We start from the raw sequence: 24,386 nt of genomic DNA on the forward strand, positions 1-24,386 counted from the left end.
TTACATTCACATAGCTAAATGAATCACTTTATTAATACACATTCTCATAAACATACTTACTTCACACTTCATCAACATATACACACAAGGTATTAACCTATCTAAAAGCCGAAAGTTCGTTAGTCGATTGAACGAATACTATTTAAAACGAATCGACTTTTCCGATGCATACGCAAACATACCTTATCGTTTGGGTTTTTCGAGCGTATTAATTGAATTTATTACAGCACAACACGCTCACCTTCGAACCCAAGTTTCTTCAGAATTTAGCCGGATATAACCACAAGCACAATTGCCTTCGGGTCTTAACCCGGGTATAGCAACTCGCACAAATGCCTTCGGGTCTTAGCCCGGATATATCAACTCGCACAAATGCCTTCGGGTCTTAGCCCGGATAAAATCACTAGCACAATTGCCTTCGGGTCTTAACCCAGGTATAGCAACTCGCACAAATGCCTTCGGGTCTTAGCCCGGATATATCAACTCGCACAAATGCCTTCGGGTCTTAGCCCGGATAAAATCACTAGCATAAATGCCTTCGGGACTTAGCCCGGATATCATTCAAATGCTCATGCACACATATATCAATAATCATGACACATCCATATTTCATTTTCGTTACTAAGGCTCAAACACAAAACATTTATTAAACCTTTCCAATTTCGGCTCAATAGCCACACACAAAGAGCATGATTTCAATTGGCTTTATAACATAGTCTCTATGCACATTCGGCTATCCGTCATAGTATGACTAATCATTTCAATATAATTCAAGTAGGGTCATTACTCGAAGACTTACCTCGGATGTTGTCGAACGGTTTCAACGGCTATTCGACCACTTTTTCCTTCCCTTTATCGGATTTAAGCTATTTTCGCATGGCTATCCAAATTTACACAAAACCAAAGGGTCAATGACCAACAACAAAACGGGTAGTCCTATACATGCCATACCCAGAGTTCAATTAAAAGAGTACCAAAAGGGCTTTAATAGTGTGGATGACTTCGACTTCGATGATCCCGAATCCCATATCTAACGAACAAAATCTATAAAACAGAGAGCCAAAGCAACGGGGTAAGCATTTTAAAGCTTAGTAAGTTTCAAGTAATGAAATCGGCTTTGACTAAAGTATTACATTCACATAGCTAAATGAATCACTTTATTAATACACATTCTCATAAACATACTTACTTCACACTTCATCAACATATACACACAAGGTATTAACCTATCTAAAAGCCGAAAGTTCGTTAGTCGATTGAACGAATACTATTTAAAACGAATCGACTTTTCCGATGCATACGCAAACATACCTTATCGTTTGGGTTTTTCGAGCGTATTAATTGAATTTATTACAGCACAACACGCTCACCTTCGAACCCAAGTTTCTTCAGAATTTAGCCGGATATAACCACAAGCACAATTGCCTTCGGGTCTTAACCCGGGTATAGCAACTCGCACAAATGCCTTCGGGTCTTAGCCCGGATATATCAACTCGCACAAATGCCTTCGGGTCTTAGCCCGGATAAAATCACTAGCACAATTGCCTTCGGGTCTTAACCCAGGTATAGCAACTCGCACAAATGCCTTCGGGTCTTAGCCCGGATATATCAACTCGCACAAATGCCTTCGGGTCTTAGCCCGGATAAAATCACTAGCATAAATGCCTTCGGGACTTAGCCCGGATATCATTCAAATGCTCATGCACACATATATCAATAATCATGACACATCCATATTTCATTTTCGTTACTAAGGCTCAAACACAAAACATTTATTAAACCTTTCCAATTTCGGCTCAATAGCCACACACAAAGAGCATGATTTCAATTGGCTTTATAACATAGTCTCTATGCACATTCGGCTATCCGTCATAGTATGACTAATCATTTCAATATAATTCAAGTAGGGTCATTACTCGAAGACTTACCTCGGATGTTGTCGAACGGTTTCGACGGCTATTCGACCACTTTTTCCTTCCCTTTATCGGATTTAGTTCCCCTTTGCTCTTGAGCTTAATTCAAACAAATTTAACTCATTAAAGTCTCATTTTGCTAGCTTATGGCCGAATATGACAAGGAGTTTGATAGGTCATATGGCCACCTTTTAGCTCAAATACACAATGGTCATACGCATTTTTAATCACATCAAGCAATTTAATACAATTCATTCGAACATCAAAAGAGAAGCTCAAGGTACTTAGCCCATATATACATTAGACATTAGAGTCACATATGTACGAAATTACGAATCGAATTCAACATACTAGCTAATATTTCCCTTAGCCGAATTTTCTAAGTCAAGATAAAGCCATCAATATGCTTACCTATGGCCGAACATACACATCAACTTATGTACTCATTCATGTGGTCGAACATACATGTCTATGTTGAGGCCGATTGCAACACTCAATACATTCTACAAGTATGGTCACTTGTATTGACTAAACACCATTTTGTTTCAAGTTCAAAACTTGGCCCATACACATATATTCACTAGTAAAGCATCCTCTCCCTTTCCATCAATTCAACACATGCATTACTCATTAATATACAAAAATTATATTCGGCCTTAGCACACAACTTGCTAGCCGATTCTTCTCCATCTAGCAACTAATGCACATATGTGCTCATTTGTTAGACTCTACTTCATCTAACAACAACCATATTTTCCCTTCTACTTCCTACCATGGCCAAATGCATCACAACACCATACCATTTCAATTTTTGGTCATGGTTAAACAAAGAACTTAATGTCTCACTCAAAAATGCTAAAAAGAAGATTCAAGAATCATCAATCCACCATCACATGCACCATTACAAAGCTTCACTTTTAGCATGCAAATGATATCAACACCAATCCACCTTGGCCGAATATCATCTCCATGACATAGTAAAGATTTGAACCATGGGCTATTTAGAACTCAAGCTAACTACTAAAACATGCATGCATCTCATGGAACATCATCAAACATACCTTAGTCTATCAAACCACCATAGCCGATTTCCTCAAAGCTCTTTTTCCTTCTTTTTCTTTCTCCTATTCGGCCAAGAACAGCATAGAGCTTTTCTCTTCTTTTTTTTTTTGGTCATGCATGAGAATGATGAACACATTTTTTTCTCTTTGTTTTCTTCCTTCAATTTCTTATTAGTTTATTGCCCATGCTTCTTATTTTATTCTTCCATTAACACAACATGTTTCATGACATGTTTTGCCCATCATCCCTTGTCATGGCCGGCCACTAGTACTTAAATGGGGGGAAATTGACATGCAAGTCCACCCCTTTGATTACATGCACTATTAGGCCACTTGCATTTGCCTAGCACATTTCTAAATTTTCTCACATAAGTCCTATCAACTAAATTCACATGCAATTAACTAAATCGAAGCTTAAAACTTTCACACATTTATATTCACATATTTTAGGCAATAATTATCACATTCAAATAATTTGGTGACTCGGTCTAGCGGTCCTGAGACCGCTTTCCGACTAGGGTCACTTTAGGGCTGTCACAACTCTCCCCCACTTAAAAAATTTTCGTCCCCGAAAATCTTACCGGTAAATAGGTTTGGGTATCGTTCTTTCATTGAGCTCTCGGTTTCCCAAGTAGCTTCCTCGATCCCGTGTTTGAGCCATAACACCTTTACTAACGGAACCTTTTTGTTCCGCAACTCTTTCACTTCACGAGCTAGGATACGCATTGGTTCTTCTTCATATCTCATATCGGATTGAATTTCAACCTCTGATGGGCTAATTATGTGCGATGGATCAGATCTATAGCGTCGAAGCATCGAAACATGAAAGACGTCGTGAATCTTTTCAAGTTCAGGGGGCAAAATCAATCGATACGCAACTGGACCAACTCGTTCGGAGATTTCGTACGGCCCAAAGAATCTCGAACTCAACTTGCCCTTACGGCCAAATCTGAGTACCTTTTTCCAAGGCGAAACTTTAAGAAACACTTTATCTCCCACCTGATATTCAATGTCTTTTCGTTTCAAATCCGCATACGATTTCTGACGATCTGTGGCTGCCTTCAGACTTTCACGGATTACCTTTACTTTCTGTTCGGCATCTTTAATCAAATCAACTCCGAAAATTTTACTTTCACCGAGCTCGGTCCAAAACAATGGTGTACGACATTTACGCCCGTACAAGGCCTCGTAAGGTGCCATCTTAATACTTGATTGAAAACTATTGTTGTAAGCGAATTCAATCAAAGGTAAATACCGTTCCCATGAACTACTGAACTCGAGGATGCAACATCTCAACATATCCTCAAGTATCTGAATTATCCGCTCGGATTGACCATCGGTTTGGGGGTGAAAAGCAGTGCTAAAATGCAGCTTGGTACCCAAAGCTTCTTGCAATTTCTTCCAAAATCGTGAGGTGAATCTCGGATCTCTATCCGACACGATAGAAATAGGTACCCCGTGTAATCTCACAATCTGAGAAACGTACAATTCAGCTAGTTTATCCAATGAAAAATCCGTAAGCACGGGGATAAAGTGAGCCAACTTAGTCAGTCTATCAACAACAACCCAAATCGCATCCTTCTTACTTGCTGACAATGGCAGTCCGGACACAAAGTCCATTGTGACTCGATCCCATTTCCACTCGGGTATCATGATCGGCTGAAGTAATCCTGAAGGCACTTGATGTTCTGCTTTCACTTGTTGACATATTAAACATCTCGAAACAAAGTCAGAGATGTCTCGTTTCATACCATGCCACCAAAACCGACGTTTCAAATCATTGTACATTTTCGTACTCCCCGGGTGAATTGACATTTGGCTACAATGGGCTTCGTTCAGAATCATCGAAATGAGTTCCGAATTCCTTGGAACACACAAACGAATTCTGAACCTCAAACAATCATCATCATCAATTTGAAACTCCGATTCCTTGTTCGGAACACACTCAGCCCGTTTTGCAACCAATTCATCATCGACTTTCTGAGCTTCACGAATTTGATGAATCAATAATGGTTTGGCTTTTAATTCAGCTACTAACACATTGTCGGGTAGAACAGACAAGAGTACATTCATCGCTCGTAAAGCAAACAGTGATTTCCGGCTTAAGGCGTCCGCAACCACATTAGTCTTTCCCGGGTGATAGTCAATGACAAGCTCATAATCCTTTAACAACTCGAGCCAACGTCTTTGTCGCAGATTTAAGTCTCTTTGAGTCATCAAATATTTGAGACTTTTGTGATCCGAAAATACATGGCACTTTTCACCAAATAAGTAATGTCGCCATATTTTTAAAGCGAATACGATGGCAGCTAGTTCGAGATCATGGGTCGGATAATTTTTCTCATGTGGCTTTAATTGTCTCGACGCATAGGCCACAACTCGACCTTCTTGCATCAATACGCAACCTAACCCAAGTAAGGACGCATCACTATAAATGATAAACTCTTTGCCTGATTCGGGCTGCACTAGAATTGGAGCTTCGGTCAAATAAGTTTTCAGTTGATCAAAACTTTTCTGACATTTTTCCGTCCATTCGAACTTAACATCTTTTTGAAGTAGCTTCGTCATGGGTGTGGCTATCATCGAGAAACCTTTTACAAACCGTCGGTAGTAACCGGCAAGTCCCAAAAAGCTCCGAACCTCAGTAATATTTCTCGGAGGCTTCCAGTTAAGTATGGCTGAAATTTTGTTCGGGTCAACTCGAATACCCGATGCGGATACCACGTGGCCCAAGAAGCTAACCTCTCTTAACCAGAACTCACACTTACTAAACTTAGCATATAACTGCTTATCCCGTAAAATTTGCAACACTAATCTCAGGTGCTCAGCATGTTCGGTCTCATCTCTTGAATAGACCAAGATGTCATCAATGAACACAACTATGAACCGATCCAAATATGGTCTGAAGATCCGATTCATCAAATCCATAAATACCGCAGGGGCATTAGTGAGCCCAAACGGCATCACTAAGAACTCGTAGTGACCATATCTCATTCTGAAGGCAGTTTTGGGTATGTCCGAATCTCGAATTCGCAACTGATAATAGCCCGATCTCAAATCTATTTTTGAGAACACTGAGGCTCCCTTCAGTTGGTCGAACAAATCATCGATACGCGGTAACGGATATTTGTTCTTTATTGTCACTTTATTCAGCTGACGATAGTCAATGCACAACCTCATGGTTCCGTCCTTCTTTTTCACGAACAATACTGGTGCTCCCCAAGGTGAGAAACTTGGTCGAGCGAAACCTCTATCCGTTAACTCTTGCAACTGAGCTTTCAATTCTTTTAACTCAGTTGGTGCCATACGATATGGAGCTATCGAAATTGGCGTAGTTCCAGGTACAAGCTCAATACCAAACTCTACCTCCCGAACAGGTGGTAAACCCGGTAATTCTTCGGGAAAAACATCCGGGTATTCACAAATTACTGGTACCGACTCAAGTTTCTTTTCTAATTCCTTGTTATCAAGTACATACGCAAGGTATGCTTCGCACCGTTTTCTTACATATTTCTGGGCCAACATTGCTGATATTACAGCTGGCAACCCCTTTAAGTCCGTAGACTCAACTCGGATTATCTCGTTATTTGCGCACCTCAAATCAATAGTCTTGCTTTTGCAATTCACAACCGCATCATGCACGGTCAACCAATCCAAACCAAGAATAACATCAAATTCATCAAACGGCAAAAGCATCAAGTCCGCCGGAAAACAGGAATCTCGAATTACTAGGGGGCATTTCTTACACACTTTGTCGACAAGCACGTAACGACCCAAGGGATTTGACACCCGAATTACGAACTCAGTAGACTCAATAGGTAAAGCCTTACTGGATGCTAAGGTTTCACATATATAAGAATGAGTAGAACCGGGGTCAATCAAAGCAATTACATTAGTATCAAAGAGAGTAAAAGTACCGGTAATAACATCGGGCGAAGAAGCATCCTCGCGGGCACGTATAGCATAAGCTCTAGCAGGTGCACGAGCCTCGGATCTGGTCGTAGCATCTCTAGATCCTCTCTGACCACCACTAGCATTGCCCGTATTTCTAGATGGTCTACCTCGAGCAGTGGTAGCACCCGGTTTCCCACTCTGATTTACATTCTGTTCAGACAACCTCGGGCAATCTTTAATGAAGTGGCCAACTGATCCGCACTTGTAACAGGAGTGGTCATGGAATCTACAACTCCCCGAATGCCATTTATCGCAATATCGACATTCCGTTCTGTCTCGACGTTCATTCCCAACACTGGCGACCGAAGTGCCTCGTGTACCCACAGGGGGTCGATCACGATCTCGTCTAAGAAGGCCCGAAGTGCCTCTAGACCGGCCCACATCATCTCGAAATTTCTTCGATGCCTGTTGAAGAGACTTTCCCGAGGATCTTTTACGAAACTCTCTAGTTCCCACATCAACTTTTTGTTTTTCCTTTCTGAGCTCTTCGGCTTTACAAGCTCGCTCGACAAGTACTACGAACTCTCGTATTTCAAGAATGCCAACGAACATTTTTATATCTTCGTTCAGCCCATCCTCGAAGCGTTTACACATGATAGCCTCGGACGAAACACATTCCCGAGCGTATCTATTAAGTCTAACAAATTTTCGCTCGTAATCAGTAACTGACATAGAACCTTGCTTAAGCTCAAGAAATTCCTTCCGTTTTTTATCAACAAATCTCTGACTGATATACTTTTTCCGAAACTCAGTTTGGAAAAACTCCCAAGTTACTTGCTCCCGGGGCACAACAGAAGTCAGAGTACTCCACCAATAGTAGGAAGAATCGCGTAGCAAGGAGATAGTACACTTTAGGCATTCATCGGGTGTACAAGATAGCTCATCGAGTACCCGGATAGTGTTGTCCAACCAAAATTCAGCTTGCTCGGCATCATCACTATCCGTAGCCTTAAATTCAGTAGCCCTCTGTTTTCGAATTCTGTCAACTGGGGGCTTATTTGACCTTATTTGGTCAGATACCGGAGGTATTGTAGGTGCGGGGGTTGTATTAGTCGGGAATGGAGGTTGTGGAACAGCCGTATTAGTTCGAATGTATTGGTTGAACCAATCATTCATCACGCTATAGAAAGCTTGTCTAGCTTCATCATTCAAATTACTAGCATTAGGTTGAGAGTCCGCCGGCGCTGTCCCTTGTGCGGGAGCAGGCGCCACACTCTCCACATCATCAACTATCGCTCGGTTGGGATCGGGATCCATTACTATAAATAAACACAAATTCAAATGTCAGAAATCACCACACTATCAATTAATCACATAATGGCATGTATAGCTAGACCCAAACGTATTACGGTAGTCCTAGAATCGACTAAACCGTAGCTCTGATACCAATAAAATTGTAACACCCCATACCCGAGGCCGTTGCCGGAGTCGGACACGAGGGGTTCACAGACTAAATTCGCTTACTATCGCAGTCCATTTTAAAAATTTCCAGGCAGTTGGCTAACTACGTCACTGTCACCTTAAAAATCATATCTTGAGTTTCACAACTCGAAAATCAGTTTCGTAATTTTTCCCTGAAACTAGACTCATATGCCCAACTACATATTTTTTTCTAGAATTTTTGGTCGGGCCAATTAGTACAGTTTATTAGTTAAATTCTCCCCTGTTACAGGGTGCGACTACACTGACCTTCATGCATTACGATTTGGATATCTCCCTGCACAGAGCTTCAATACTGATGCCGTTTGTTTCTATAGAAACTAGACTCAGAGAGGAATCTATACATATATGGCATGACTCCTAATTATCTCTGGTTAATTTATAATTAATTTTCAAAGTTGGAACAGGGAATCCAGAAACCGTTCTGGCCCTGTTTCACGAAAACCTAATTATCTCTTAACTTACAACTCATATGACCATTTCGTTTCTTCCATATGAAAATAGATTCATCAAGGTTCGATCAAATAATTTATCCACTATTTAATTCCATTCCTACTATTTTTAGTGATTTTTCACATCCACATCACTGCTGCTGCCAGCATCTGTTTTTGAGGTAAACTTTACCTATTTCATGATCCTCCATGGATCAACTAGAGTTTGTCATACATATACCAAAAATGATCATGAATAACCATTCCCATGGCTAACCGTTACCAACATTTCCATACCTCTCGACGACAACATAAAAAACGATTATAATGTTATGATCAAAGTATATTTAAGCCATTTTCGCATGGCTATCCAAATTTACACAAAACCAAAGGGTCAATGACCAACAACAAAACGGGTAGTCCTATACATGCCATACCCAGAGTTCAATTAAAAGAGTACCAAAAGGGCTTTGATAGTGTGGATGACTTCGACTTCGATGATCCCAAATCCGATATCTAACGAACAAAATCTATAAAACAGAGAGCCAAAGCAACGGGGTAAGCATTTTAAAGCTTAGTAAGTTTCAAGTAATGAAATCGGCTTTGACTAAAGTATTACATTCACATAGCTAAATGAATCACTTTATTAATACACATTCTCATAAACATACTTACTTCACACTTCATCAACATATACACACAAGGTATTAACCTATCTAAAAGCTGAAAGTTCGTTAGTCGATTGAACGAATACTATTTAAAACGAATCGACTTTTCCGATGCACACGCAAACATACCTTATCGTTTGGGTTTTTCGAGCGTATTAATTGAATTTATTACAGCACAACACGCTCACCTTCGAACCCAAGTTTCTTCGGAATTTAGCCGGATATAACCACAAGCACAATTGCCTTCGGGTCTTAACCCGGGTATAGCAACTCGCACAAATGCCTTCGGGTCTTAGCCCGGATATATCAACGCGCACAAATGCCTTCGGGTCTTAGCTCGGATAAAATCACTAGCACAATTGCCTTCGAGTCTTAACCCGGGTATAGCAACTCGCACAAATGCCTTCGGGTCTTAGCCCGGATAAAATCACTAGCATAAATGCCTTCGGGACTTAGCCCGGATATCATTCAAATGCTCATGCACACATATATCAATAATCATGACACATCCATATTTCATTTTCGTTACTAAGGCTCAAACACAAAACATTTATTAAACCTTTCCAATTTCGGCTCAATAGCCGCACACAAAGAGCATGATTTCAATTGGCTTTATAACATAGTCTCTATGCACATTCGGCTATCCGTCATAGTATGACTAATCATTTCAATATAATTCAAGTAGGGTCATTACTCGAAGACTTACCTCGGATGTTGTCGAACGGTTTCGACGGCTATTCGACCACTTTTTCCTTCCCTTTATCGGATTTAGTTCCCCTTTGCTCTTGAGCTTAATTCAAACAAATTTAACTCATTAAAGTCTCATTTTGCTAGCTTATGGCCGAATATGACAAGGAGTTTGATAGGTCATATGGCCACCTTTTAGCTCAAATACACAATGGTCATACGCATTTTTAATCACATCAAGAAATTTAATACAATTCATTCGAACATCAAAAGAGAAGCTCAAGGTACTTAGCCCATATATACATTAGACATTAGAGTCACATATGTACGAAATTACGAATCGAATTCAACATACTAGCTAATATTTCCCTTAGCCGAATTTTCTAAGTCAAGATAAAGCCATCAATATGCTTACCTATGGCCAAACATACACATCAACTTATGTACCCATTCATGTGGCCGAACATACATGTCTATGTTGAGGCCGATTGCAACACTCAATACATTCTACAAGTATGGTCACTTGTATTGACTAAACACCATTTTGTTTCAAGTTCAAAACTTGGCCCATACACATATATTCACTAGTAAAGCATCCTCTCCCTTTCCATCAATTCAACACATGCATTACTCATTAATATACAAAAATTATATTCGGCCTTAGCACACAACTTGCTAGCCGATTCTTCTCCATCTAGCAACTAATGCGCATATGTGCTCATTTGTTAGACTCTACTTCATCTAACAACAACCATATTTTCCCTTCTACTTCCTACCATGGCCAAATGCATCACAACACCATACCATTTCAATTTTTGGTCATGGTTAAACAAAGAACTTAATGTCTCACTCAAAAATGCTAAAAAGAAGATTCAAGAATCATCAATCCACCATCACATGCACCATTACAAAGCTTCACTTTTAGCATGCAAATGATATCAACACCAATCCACCTTGGCCGAATATCATCTCCATGACATAGTAAAGATTTGAACCATGGGCTATTTAGAACTCAAGCTAACTACTAAAACATGCATGCATCTCATGGAACATCATCAAACATACCTTAGTCTATCAAACCACCATAGCCGATTTCCTCAAAGCTCTTTTTCCTTCTTTTTCTTTCTCCTATTCGGCCAAGAACAACATAGAGCTTTTCTCTTCTTTTTTTTTTTGGTCATGCATGAGAATGATGAACACATTTTTTTCTCTTTGTTTTCTTCCTTCAATTTCTTATTAGTTTATTGCCCATGCTTCTTATTTTATTCTTCCATTAACACAACATGTTTCATGACATGTTTTGCCCATCATCCCTTGTCATGGCCGGCCACTAGTACTTAAATGGGGGGAAATTGACATGCAAGTCCACCCCTTTGATTACATGCACTATTAGGCCACTTGCATTTGCCTAGCACATTTCTAAATTTTCTCACATAAGTCCTATCAACTAAATTCACATGCAATTAACTAAATCGAAGCTTAAAACTTTCACACATTTATATTCACATATTTTAGGCAATAATTATCACATTCAAATAATTTGGTGACTCGGTCTAGCGGTCCCGAGACTGCTTTCCGACTAGGGTCACTTTAGGGCTGTCACAAGAAGAATGATACATTGGGTTGGACCAAGATGAATTAATTCAGAATCTGTTTATGAATTAATTCACCTGTGACGTTCATGGTGTAATTTACCTAAATCCTGAGTTAGCCATTGACCATGCGTATGTAACTCATGTGCTTTGATATAAATGGAGGCTTATGCTCTAAAGATAATCGAGCCTATAAACAATATGTTGGGTACATGAATTGTGTATGGCCTGACTTTACTAGCAACAATGGAATTCATAGCTAGATTAAAGAGTTAACGGTATCCTCTCATTGACATTGTGTGGATTGATAAATATGGAACGTGGCCACAAGTTGCTTGTTCTCGAACGAGAAATTTATCACAATCATTTGTTAACAGTGATCATATTAATCATTAAGAAGACATGATGGTGACAATGAGATAAAATATGATTGTATTGAGTAAGTGGATTTAACTAAAAGGAATCACGGATATTATATGAAGGTAACACACATGACGATGTCATAAGTAAATTGTGAATTATCAGAACGATGCTTTTAAACATAGTTACAATTACTCGAGCCTAATTGTATATGTTCGATTGGTCCTTCCGACAAAAGCTTGATCGGTTGCATTTGAATCAGAAGAAAATTTAATTGATGTGAAATTAAATTAGGCAGTCGTGAGAATCGTTCAATTGGATAATTTGGCTAAAGAATTTTCTTAAAAATTTAATTTGGAAAATATCAGTGATTTTTTGAAAAAATAAATTTTGATCAAGTAAAATTAAATTAATATAATTAATTAAAATTAATATGATATTTTTAGAAATTAATTTTCAAGTCAGACAATTGGTTGAATGAGTAATTGAACTTGAAAATTGGACTTGAGAAAAAAAAAATTAGGCTCAAGAACCCAAAATTGAGACTAAGACCCAAAAACTGGTCAAACTGGGCATGGTGTGTGAAATTGGACTGACAGTCCAACTGGTTGTTGGATTGGACAAGTTGGATCGTCACTAGGCCCGGACCGAATCAACAACAGCCAAACTAGCTCGGGGTGTCGTGAGGGTGTCGCACCTATGATGGCACCACTGGATATGACGGTGCCGGTGACAACGACATTTCAGTGGCCGACGGGTGGTCTTTTGGTGAAAACGTGACTGCATAACTTGGAGAAATCATCGTGACGTCGTGACATCCCATGCATGCTTGTCACGACGTTGCCACCATGTTCATTTGAGGTTTTGTCGCAACGTCACTTATCTTCATATTGCGATGTCGCCTCTGTTTTACCTTTTCTTCGGTAAATCTTCAAACATCTTCCTAATTGTCTGCAAAACGTCTGATAAATGTGAGAAACATCCCACAAGTCTCCACCTTGACTCGTATCTATCACGACTCATTTTCCATACCCCGTCACGGGTCTAACTCGAATTTTGTAGAATGTCAACCAAGTATAAATCGTGCTCGTACTTGGAAACTAAAAGACTCTTAATCTTCAAATCAAAGTTGTATAATGCAACATGGGCTAGTAATACCCGAACATGAGAGAAAGTATCAACTTTCTCCACTTGATTGTAACCCTCTGCAACCAACCTTGCTTCAAACACTCTACGGACCATTCGAGTCCTAAAGACCAAAATGGATGAGATTCTTCTCAAAATCAGACAGTGCTTGACATTTATCATGACTCCACCTTTAACTAGATTATGTGAAGAGCAACGAATCATCACCCTTGTCCTCGGTCATATAAGCTATCTCCTTAATTATCTGAAACTGCCAAAAACTAAAACTTGTGATACCACGGGCAAATGAGGCTTTGACTTTTCACTTAATGAGTAAACAAACGAGAGTACAAAGATAGAGATAAAAACTAAGCTCCGAAACTCGAAAATAAAAACCCTCAAAACTTAAACACAAAATTTTTTGAAAGCTTGTAAAAATTAATACTTAAATGTGTTATAGGTTAATCTTTCTATGGTAGAAAACGACCTATTTATAGGCTAAATTTATAGGTCAAATAATTTTAAAATCTACACTAATCAAAGTTCGATTGGAATAAATAATCAGAATTCGACTGGAAGAAGAAAATCGAGAAAATTGCATGACAGGTCATGACATCCCCTATCGTGTCGTCGCGATGTCGTTTTTGCTTCTCTCCTATTTCGTCATTGTATCATCATAACGTCACATGGCTCCTCGTCACGACGTCGCTCTCTATTTGTGTGTCTATTGTATTTTCTCTTTCCGGTTAATTTATTTTTTCATTTCATTATTTCACTACAAAAACATATAACTATTGGGCCAGGAACTTGGTGATTTGATTTCTTCACCCAACAAGGTTGCAATGCAAAAATCCCAAAACCCAGCACCCGAAAATAGGCAAAGGCAACCACGTGTGATCCGGTGCCAATTAACGGCACCCTGCCACATTAAACAAAACGACCGCATAACGCCGTCAATTGCAGGAGGGAAATCAAATTGTTCAAAAACCAATACAAAAGACTCAAAAAATTTTCACTCTCTCCACTTTAACGCAATTTCTCAGCCTCTATTCTCTCTCTCTTCTCTCCTCTTTTCGTGATTTTGCCCCAGCGGTTCAATTTGGGGGCAAAGCTAAATTTTTCCTCGAAACCCTAGATTAATGTCCGCTTAGGGCATGTCCATATCCCCTCTCGCCTCTTTTATTGATTTATTAATTGGTAAGGCGTTGATTTGAATCTGATTTTCATATGAAATCTATTTGGAATTGTCACCATGTTTTCTAAGGTTTTGACTATGAGCAGGAAATTGCGCATATTCTGTTCGATGTTTCTTTTTTCTATTTAAAGGAACGGCATAATAACTGTGATTGTTGTCGCTATTTCAGGTAAACAAGTCGAGGTTATTGTAGGACTTTCGAATATGGCGAAGGTAGCTGCGCATGGTGCGTTAACTTCTGCTTCGTTGCAAATCGGTGGGGATGCCCTGAAAGTTGGTCCAACAGTTAAAAGGAAGACCCCTTCGGAACTCAGAGTATTGCTTTCTCTTTTCTGCTCTCAAATTGATATTAGCACTGTTGCGGATTGGCTATCTTGGTTTCGATTATTTCTTAGGACTATGTTTGAGTTTTTTTTTTTTTTTTCACATTTCCTAAACTACCCTCTAAACCCTTTGCTAATTATACTCACCTGAGGAGGGAGGATATTAGGCACCTAAGTCCATCCCAACTCGCTACCTCTAGGATTCTTTATCTACATTGGTGCCAACTAAGCTACTACTTGGTTGAAAATTCTTTTTAATTGTTTAGGGGGAAGGATGTTTTGATAATGATATCGTGCTACTCTTAAAAGTGATAAATTCATTGGTAGTCTCTTCTCTGTACCATTTATTTATTTTTAAAATTTTGTCCCACTAATAATTCAATGGCTTCTTTGATTTTATCATATATTTTAATTTTTTATAATGGTTCACTAATTTAAGTGTTTCTTAATTCTGCCAAATCGAACCTTTAAGTGTGATGTTTAATCTTTTCATCATTCTCTGAACTTTTTTTTCTCCTGTTAGCTTATTTTTCATCTGTACCTTAACTATTATATTTTTTGGTCAAATGATATAACATGTTTATGTCATTTAGTTTTGAACTTGTAGAAGCAGGCACTTTGACTACAGTTTAGCTGATCTTTCAGAGGAATTGTTGTTTACTTTTATGCTTAATAAGAAATATTCACATAACAGGGGGAACAGTTAAAGCGAACCAATGTTGCTGAGCTTGTTAGTAAATCTTTGGCCCCAAGGTAATGCAATTAGTTCACATTTGTTTACAACTTTTTTAATCTTAAGTTGCAACTTCCTGAGAAATTTGTTTTCTCCATTCCCTTGGCTAGTGAGATGGATAATGGACTCAAGAAAACAGATCCTCCAAGGAATCCTAGATATATTGACACCCGTATGGATGAAGTATATCCTGCCAAGAAATCAAGGTTTAAACTTTCAGGAAAAGAAAATGCCAAGGTTGTTACATTTCCTTAAAATGCATTTAATGGACATATCTGGATGCTTCTAAAGTGTTAATATTCACAAATTAATCGCTGGTTAATTGATTTGTTCTATTGTGTTATCATTAATCAGGAAAATAGTTCAATTCAGCAGCCTATCAGCCTAAAGAAAATCTCCGCATTTTCAAATTTTGCTGCTGAGAGAAGGCAACAATTTTCGTTGTATGTCTGTTAATCCTAGTATTCCTCCACATAATACGTAGAGTTATTCTTTGATTTATTGGTTATATGTTGTTCCTTTCAGTCCACAGAATTCTGTTGCTTCTGTTGATGTTCCAAAAGATGATATGCTCAGTGCCCGTCCTACACTTGAAAAATGTAGCCATGGTACATTTCTTAGTGTTACTGAGCTTTCATCAGGGGGTCAAAAGTTATCAGGCTTGGCAACTGTTGACATGGTATATGCTTTTAGCAGCTTCAAGCTTGATTATATAAATTATGTTTGTTCCCCTTAATAAGCCACTGATCATTTTGTAGGATAAAGCTTTGAAAGGACTAGCTGTCTGTGAAGCATTCCCAACTAGACCTCCTGAGTCTTCTCAAAAAATTGATGACCTTTCAACTGGAAGCTTCTGCTCTGAATTCCATGTGACTGGCCTGAAGGTTCCTGTGGATTTTACTTTGAAAACTTATATGCGATTGGTGTCCTCATCATCCGTGAATTGGTGAATAAGCCTTTTGTTTTTCTTCATATATATATTATATTTTCTCTACTTGGAGATAAGGTCACTCCTGAGATGTGTTCCTTTATATATGTGTGTATTGCCTCCTTGTTCCTTTTTAAGTGACTGCTTATTTTGCCTGTTTATGTAACTTAATACTGTTTTGGTTATTCCAGGTTAAATAGGTTAATTACGTGTGGTATGGTGTGCCTCAGTTTACATCCCATTCTGGTTCCTCTGAAGATCAAAATATTAGCAGTGCTTCACAGACCGGACTGACTTCCCAAATTTTAAATTCTAAAGCATTACATTCATGGATTTACCCTCAATCTAGCTTACCGCCATCTCTCATGTCAATATTGGTCTCATCAGCAGCAGATGGAGGTTTGTTTAATGGAACTTTTGAGTTTAATTCTCTCTCCTTTGTGGACTAACAAACACACACATGTCCAGAATGTTTGTTCCTCATACTTTCCATTCAGAAGTTATCTAATTGATGTTGTCCCTTGTTCCCCAGTTGAAATGGATTTCTTAAGAAAGCGAATTGGAGCATGGGAGGAGTCATTTCGGAGTCTTTATTATATGTTTCGGGAAAACGCTTGTAGTGTCTTTTATGGTAAATGTTTTTTCATGGTTATGACTTTCGTTGACACATTTGCAACCATGTGCTGATCTTCTTGAATATTTATAATTCAGCCAAGTCCTAAGGCTGATGTTTTATCTTGACATGAGAACACCTAATATTTTATGTCTTGCACATACACATCTCCATGTATGCATGTGCAGCAGTGCTTGTATTTATCTTGTTCAATTGTATTCATTGCTGCTTCTGAAACATTGTTGGAAAGAAAACATGCCAATGTCATGCATATGCTTTTGGGGTTAATATTTGCTATGGCTCACTGGGTTATTTATTTATTTGTTTTGAAGAGTAAGACGGGGATATGCCTATCCAATAAATCCTGCTCGGTTTCATCCTCTATTTCAAGTTGTCTTTTCTTCTTTTGATGACTGAATTCTGTGTGAAGTTTTATGTTGGAATGCAGTGCTCATTTGCATTGTTTTGTTTAAAAGTACAAAACTATCATGATAATGATTTGCTGGAAACTTTCTTCAGTGTGCACTTCACATTTTGTGGTAATGTTCACTTCTGTTGATGGTTTGGGAAGAAGTAGATCATACCAAGCTTATATCTCCCAGTCAACAAGAGGTTTGAGATCTTCACTAAAAGAGCATGTAAGATGACATTCTTAAGTAGTTAAGCTATTGCATAGTGCTTGTAATCATGATCATGTTAAGTGGACTTATCCCGCATTTTTTAGGTACTGGATTACCTGTGGTTTTATTTCAAGTTGTGCCTCTCCACCTATTACCAAATAGTTTTAGGTTGGATGCTTAACATTGTCTTATCCAGTATTTATCAATTCTTGGATTTCCTTTGGTCTTATATTCAAGTTGTGCCTCTCGATGGACTATTAAATGGTTTTATGTTGGATACATAACAATAACAATAGAATCATGTGGAAAACCGTATACAATGAAAATAATTTCTAACAGTCCTTTTAGAGGTTTTTCTGTGTAGCTATCATGCTCGTGATATTTACTGCCATATGATATTAACTACAAGGGTAGCAAGTGGTTTGCTTCTTAGATAGTGTGTTATTAGCATTCCCTTTATGAACGTGGTTATTCTAGTCTATAAATGCTTCACCTAATGACACTCTAAACCATTCACTCTTAACCTAGTAAGTATTGGTGCTAAGGTACAGAGGTAGAAGGTTTGGGTTACTGTTTTGTTGCAGTATTATAGATAAAATGGCAGATTGATGGAAAGCTATAACATGCATAAAAGCAAGCTTTGCTAATGTCAACATTGTAGAGAAACTTTTGCTGATTTCTGACTTTACGAACATGTATGCAACTCCAGTCATGTGGTTGCTATTTCAGTTTTTTGCTTGTTTAAGGAACAAAAGCAGACGCAAGTATCTGGTTTTAGTATTTCTAATGAGTGACAACTGATACAAGTTGTTGCGAACCCAATGTTATGACTGATATATGAGGAATCAAATATTGCCAATGTCATTTATTTAATACTTTCTGAGGAAGTAAAAGATGTTGCGCTGATCAGCTTATTAAATATATTCATCGACATCTATGCTGGCAATTTATATAGCCATTTTGATTCATTTTAATGCTTTATTGATATTGTATGTTGTGTTCCCTAGGATGTTTCTTTTACTATGCCTCTTTGCTGCTCTCAAGTAGAACAAGTAACTACTGAAGATCTCGTAGAGCTTTCAGAAATTGAGAAGCGTAATTTGGGTCAGGTTTGTACGTCTGATGATAGTTTTCTTGATGTGGCTTTTGACTGAATTCATGCCTTTGGCGGACACATTAGATACTTTTTGGTGCTATAATTTGGGACATCTAAAACCAGACCATCAGTTTGATACTTCAGCTGCGAAGTTGATCTTGCTTTGCCTACTATTGTTCTGGAATACTTCTTGATATATATATATATATATATATAAGGTTTTCTGAAAAAGATTGGAAAGTTTTGATCTGAGTGTGCTATATTGTTGTGTCTCTTTCCATTATCATTTTAGTCTCCCTTTTTTTAGTCCTACATGCTGCTGACTTGTTATCCTTAGTTTCAAGTATAAATCAGTAATGTTCAACTTTGTGACAATATTAAATATATATTTCTAGGTACCACTGAGCACTTTTAGAAACTTGCAACCTAAAGAATAGTAGTTTCATGCATTAATCTCCGAAGTGGTTGTGTGTTTATAAGTAGGATGGTAAAAATGAAAACTTTGGTGTAGCTATACGGCCCCTTTGCTCATTTTATGGTATCTTTTTTTTGGCCAAAGAATTTATGGTATATCTATTAACTTGTGCACAATTTCTGCAGACTCGACGCATGAATTCCTTCTCTGATGTTGATAATACTCCACAGTCTCTGCTGGCTTTCAGTGGAAACCAGAATGTACATGGCTTGTATGATATTTTGTTAAATTATAGGTGAGTTCCTTTTATTTCTCAATTCAAATGACAGTTCATTAAATTGATTTGGCCAGGTTGAAATAAATAGAAATTGTCTTTTTTCTGCATTTTTGTGCCTGACTATTTTCCTTGTAACCGTCTTTAGATCTTTCTTGACCTTTTTGAATGTGGTGGACGTTCCTGTATTATATTGTCCTGTACCCTTTCAACATGCTGCTCTTTCTGCTCCAGAGGTGAGTAACAATGCGAGAAACAAGATTTGTTTCTCTTTTTAGCTTTCCTTGGTTGTGAATTCTAATTGCTTGTTCTTTCCCTATTTCGGTGTTACAACCCTAGATACATGCTATGATCTTGTGCAAACCTTCTCTGTTACGTTTGGCTGGCCATACAATAGCTGTTTGACATAATATCTTATTTTTATTATGTAAAATAGCGATTGGCGTTCTAAACTCGCTTGTCAATTTTTGCAGAACCTGGTTTACATGTTTTTATGTCAACTGGATTTTCAGGTTAGATGCATGGAGATCAAAAGAGCTGATCACGGTACTTCTCTTTCCCATGCATCATCCACCTTGAACGATGGTCATTCCACACCAATTTCATCTGCTGGCCTTTGCTATAGTGTTGAAATCAAGGATTCACATATTCCACCTTGGATTATCTGCAAAATATGTGCTCTAATGGCCTCTAAAGGACAAAGCTTTGAAGCAAGGTATAATATACATTCTTTTTCTCGTTAATGGATCTTGAACTGCAACGTTAAACAATAATTAAACCTTGAACAATATTTGTCCTTGACTTTGGGTAAAACTCGCTTGAAGTTATCAACTAATGTTAGGGATGATATGAAATTGTACTACTTTTTTTCTTCCCTTCCTCCCCACCCCCCGGGGGGCCCCCTTTAAAATGAGAAGTTTTGAATGCAATTATTATCAGAATGGTTTAAGATGTTTAAACACACAAATGATGCTGTAATATATTGCTGGTTCCCTAACTTTTGAGGGTAAACAGCATGAACAGGAAAAAGGCAAACTAATGGCATTACCTACCTTTTTCTGATTTTATTTGTGTGGTTTTTCAGTTTTACAACGGAGCACACTTCAGTTAGCTTAAATACGGCTCTTGGGGTTGTTTCTCAGATAGCTGATAGTGAAGTCACAGTTGAAGACTCACAAGAAACAGCCTATACATTCGGTATTCCCGAAGCAATTGTTTCCCCTTGTTTGCATTCAGGCTTATTAAAGGGTTTGAGCTACTGCAATGGTTCTTATACGGTGTCTCTTTCACCCGTATGACATTCTACAGCTAGAGAAACTATATTTTGTTATCATTGCCTGATTTTGTTTTGCTGATTGTAATGAAGCAACGGTAATGGGATTTCATACTCATGAAACTATTGGTTCCCCTTGTTTGCTTCTAGTAGTCACGATATCTTAGAAATTACATTTTGTTACTGATTGCAACTTGGCCTTTGTATTCTAGTTTGATTCACAGAATTTGTAACTTGCTCATGAATTGTGATAATCGTCCAAGTTTATAAGGGCTTGTTGAGCACATGTTTTATTTTAATGCACAGAACTAAAACATAATGAATTTCTTTACTTTAGAAGAATCGATTCTCTGTTTTGAATATAATGATACCAATGGCAGGCAATGAAAAGAGTTGTTGGGTCTGGTCTTTAGTTGTTCTTCAGTGGCCTTCACGGGTGACCATTTCCGACGGCTTTTACAGACAGGTCTAGCATTAGAAATAGAACTTGAAGGCACCCACCTTGGAATCAATCACTGAATCCCAGAAAGACATTTTTTTCAGCTTTGCTTTCAGTCTCAGTCCATCAATTGTTCCAGGGAAAGAAGCCTCTATAGCATTCTTAAAATTTTCATACAAGTTTATTCTGTCTGTTGTCCCAGAAACAAGCTCGCTAGCATTCGGCTTCTTAAGAAAATCGAAAACGTTCAATAAATTTCTCCTGCAATAAATAATAAGTAAAAACTATATAAGTTATGCTAATATGTATGCCACTTGCAGAAGTGTCAAAATTAAAACAATCATTAGAACAATGCTGTTGAATTGTCAGCTCCAAAATTAAGCCAGCATGGTGAACAACCCAAAATATAGAACTAAAAAATACCGTATAATCTCCAACAAGTAATAACTCATGCAAACCATATATGAATCAATTAAAGATAATACACCATCATCTATTATCACGAGTGAAGGTTCTTTGGAGGACTTTCAAGAAGATTTGGCATAAATACTAGCATTTCTCAAACTCAAAAGGATTTGTAAGATGATTGAATAATATTCTACCCCTTCTCCACTTCTGTTACAAACATTCCGATTAAATCTCTCTCCAATGACAGATTTCATGTTGCAAAAGCTAAGAAGACTAACTCAGAATCAACAAAAATGCACAACAAGATTAGCCTAGCAATCTTCCTCAATGCAACCCTCTCTTCCTTAGCCGTGTTTTTATTGTGTGACGAACACATAATTTGGGTGAGCACCCAGTGGTGTCAACACAGGTATCACACCCTAAAGTGCCCATGTGACAGAGTTTATAACCAATTCAACATGCTATTTTGGATGTTGAGGGAATGGCCAAAAGATAAGAACAAGATTCTTTCTAGATTCTACAAGTATTTCTTCAGTTAGGGCATCTAATCCTACTGCAAATCCTTATCAAATGAGCTTCATAAAGGTCAAAACAGTTGTGATTTTCTTTTTTGGCTATTAATATCAAAACTGAACTCAAGAGACTGTAGTTAGTGAGTCTTCCATAAACCATAGAAAAAACTAGAACGAAAGAGTAAAAAAGAAGACATACCTGCTAACATAGTTCTGTGTAATGGCAACAGATTCTTCGAGGTTAATCACTAGATGCCACCATCCATTTGGCACAAAGATCACTTCTCCAGCCTTACAAATACACTCAATAGGTCTCTTTTTCCAATCCTTTGTTGCATCATAAAAATTCATGAACCACTCAATTACAGAAACAGGACATGCCACTTCTGCTCCATCTGGGCTCGGGTGCACCCCAGGTGGAACCACATCAGGTGGGAATAAAATCCATTTCTTAGATCCTCTAATCACCGCATTCCAGGCAGATGTTGAATTAGGATCAATATGGAAGGATGACCCAGACCCGGCTGGTCCAATTATAATCCACCTATAATCTGGCCTCCGATTACCCAAAACGCTAAACAAATCCTCTCTGAAGTACACTGGAACATCGTACTCTGAGCCTAAAGTTGGAATTTTTTCTGCAAATTTTGGATCAAATAAGTACAATGGCCTCTCTTCTTTTACTTGATCTGCATAGCTAAAATAATCATCTAGCCTCATCTTAACTGGTCCAACTGCAAACTGAGCATCGCCACATAAATTAACCAAATAATCTCTATCCCACTTTCCCAATGCATCCCAATTATCCATGCACCCTTCCAACAAAACCGGCTTATTAGGTTCTTCGAAGTTTGTCACAAAATCATCAACACTAATCCCTCTTTTTCGAATTATATTATCTCTTTCAAGCCATTCAGGTTTCATTTCAAGATTAGCACACAGCCAACTCTGAAACAAATAGTCAGAATAAAAATCCCTTACTCTCAAACCCGAAGAACGGGCACTCCTTGAAACATCAAATGAAGGATGAAATGTAGATATGTAAGTAACTTTCCATGACCGATTATAAAAAATCGTCCTTTCAGGTTATCCAATACAAGATTCCTCCAAAGGGGTTCATGGCTAGTGAAAACATAAAATGATTTGCTAACAGTAGCTAAAACACCTAACTGGGTACCTTCCAAAAGGCCTAAAATCTCAAGAACAAGCTCGTCAGACAGGATTTGGAGATTACCTAAGCCGATGTTTCTTGAGTTGAGAGCGCCTGGGTTGAAGTAAAGGTTTCCCAACGGTTGAACCCAATGAGAATGAGAAGGAGCTGAGGATTTGAGGTTGAATCCTACTTCTTCTTCATTATCTTCGAGATGCATGTTTTTGGGAATGAAATCTCGTGTTCTAGAAACATTTTTGTGAGTTTTCAATTTAGTTTTGTTTTTGGGTTTGTTCTTAGTTTTTCTTTTTATGGTTTGAGACAGTAAGCTTCCCCTACAACTTAGCATGTTTCAGGGTTTTTGCTCTAAGGGCTTTGCTTTGTTAGGGTTTTGCACTTTTGCTGCGGTTTCTTTCCGCCCTGGAAATAAAGTAAATCTGAGTATTTTTTATTTCAGAAATTTCCTTTAGGGACTTAAAGCCCATCCAAGTTTCTGCTCAAGACTCCGAAAGTAGTCGGCCCAAAATTTTCTTCAATTATCTGTAAAGTAAAGGGTTTTCCGCCCAATTTTGTAAAGCTTGGAGGTGAAGATAGAGATATCGACCACAACCTCCCTCCAAATTTTTCAATGGAGTAGGTAGCACTGTTTCGGAAACCAAGGAAAATTCGATTATGAGACCAAAAAAACAGAATTTTAAAAGGGTTTATTATTTGAAAACCAATGAAGTAAATTTTGGATGAGAAATTGTTGAAAAAAGATTAAATTATATAATTAAAAAGTATGAGGATTAAAGTGTAAAGTGGCCAATTTGCTTAGTTATGGATTGATTTCGTTTTGTAAATAAAGTTGGCATGGGACATGTATTAGTACAAAGAAAAAATGATTTTTGGATTAAATTGAATAAAACAAAAAGTACACGGATTAAATTGTACTTTTCCCTTTTTGTCGGGACATGGTATTAAGGAATATATTTAAATTATGATTTTTAAATTGGGTAAGTGCTTATTGTTGTGAAGAAATTGTACAAAAAGGCAAAACGATAATTTTTCCATAAAGGGTATTTGGGTCATTTTCCAACATTTTATGATGAAAATATTATTTTGATGATATAGTTGATGTATGAAATTAATATGGACCTTCATAATAATATGAGAAGATTTAAAGCGCTAAGTGTC

General features: G+C 37.9%; 1 protein-coding gene and 1 pseudogene across 1 annotated transcript; one reads left to right on the top strand and one right to left on the bottom strand.

The window, feature by feature from the left end:
• The first annotated feature begins 14,128 nt into the window (after positions 1–14,128).
• On the top strand, positions 14,129–21,032 carry LOC107948517 (protein downstream neighbor of Son-like; annotated as a pseudogene).
• Positions 21,011–23,643, bottom strand: LOC107948516 (F-box protein At5g06550). Its single transcript, XM_016883097.2, is given in 3 exon segments — positions 21,011–21,401; positions 22,260–23,130; positions 23,133–23,643. Coding segments are annotated over 3 exon segments (1,524 nt in total). The 5' UTR covers positions 23,560–23,643; the 3' UTR covers positions 21,011–21,175.
• Between the last annotated feature and the right edge of the window lie 743 nt (positions 23,644–24,386).

This window comes from Gossypium hirsutum, chromosome A04 (assembly GCF_007990345.1).
Source record: "Gossypium hirsutum isolate 1008001.06 chromosome A04, Gossypium_hirsutum_v2.1, whole genome shotgun sequence".
Taxonomy (NCBI): Eukaryota; Viridiplantae; Streptophyta; class Magnoliopsida; order Malvales; family Malvaceae; genus Gossypium; species Gossypium hirsutum.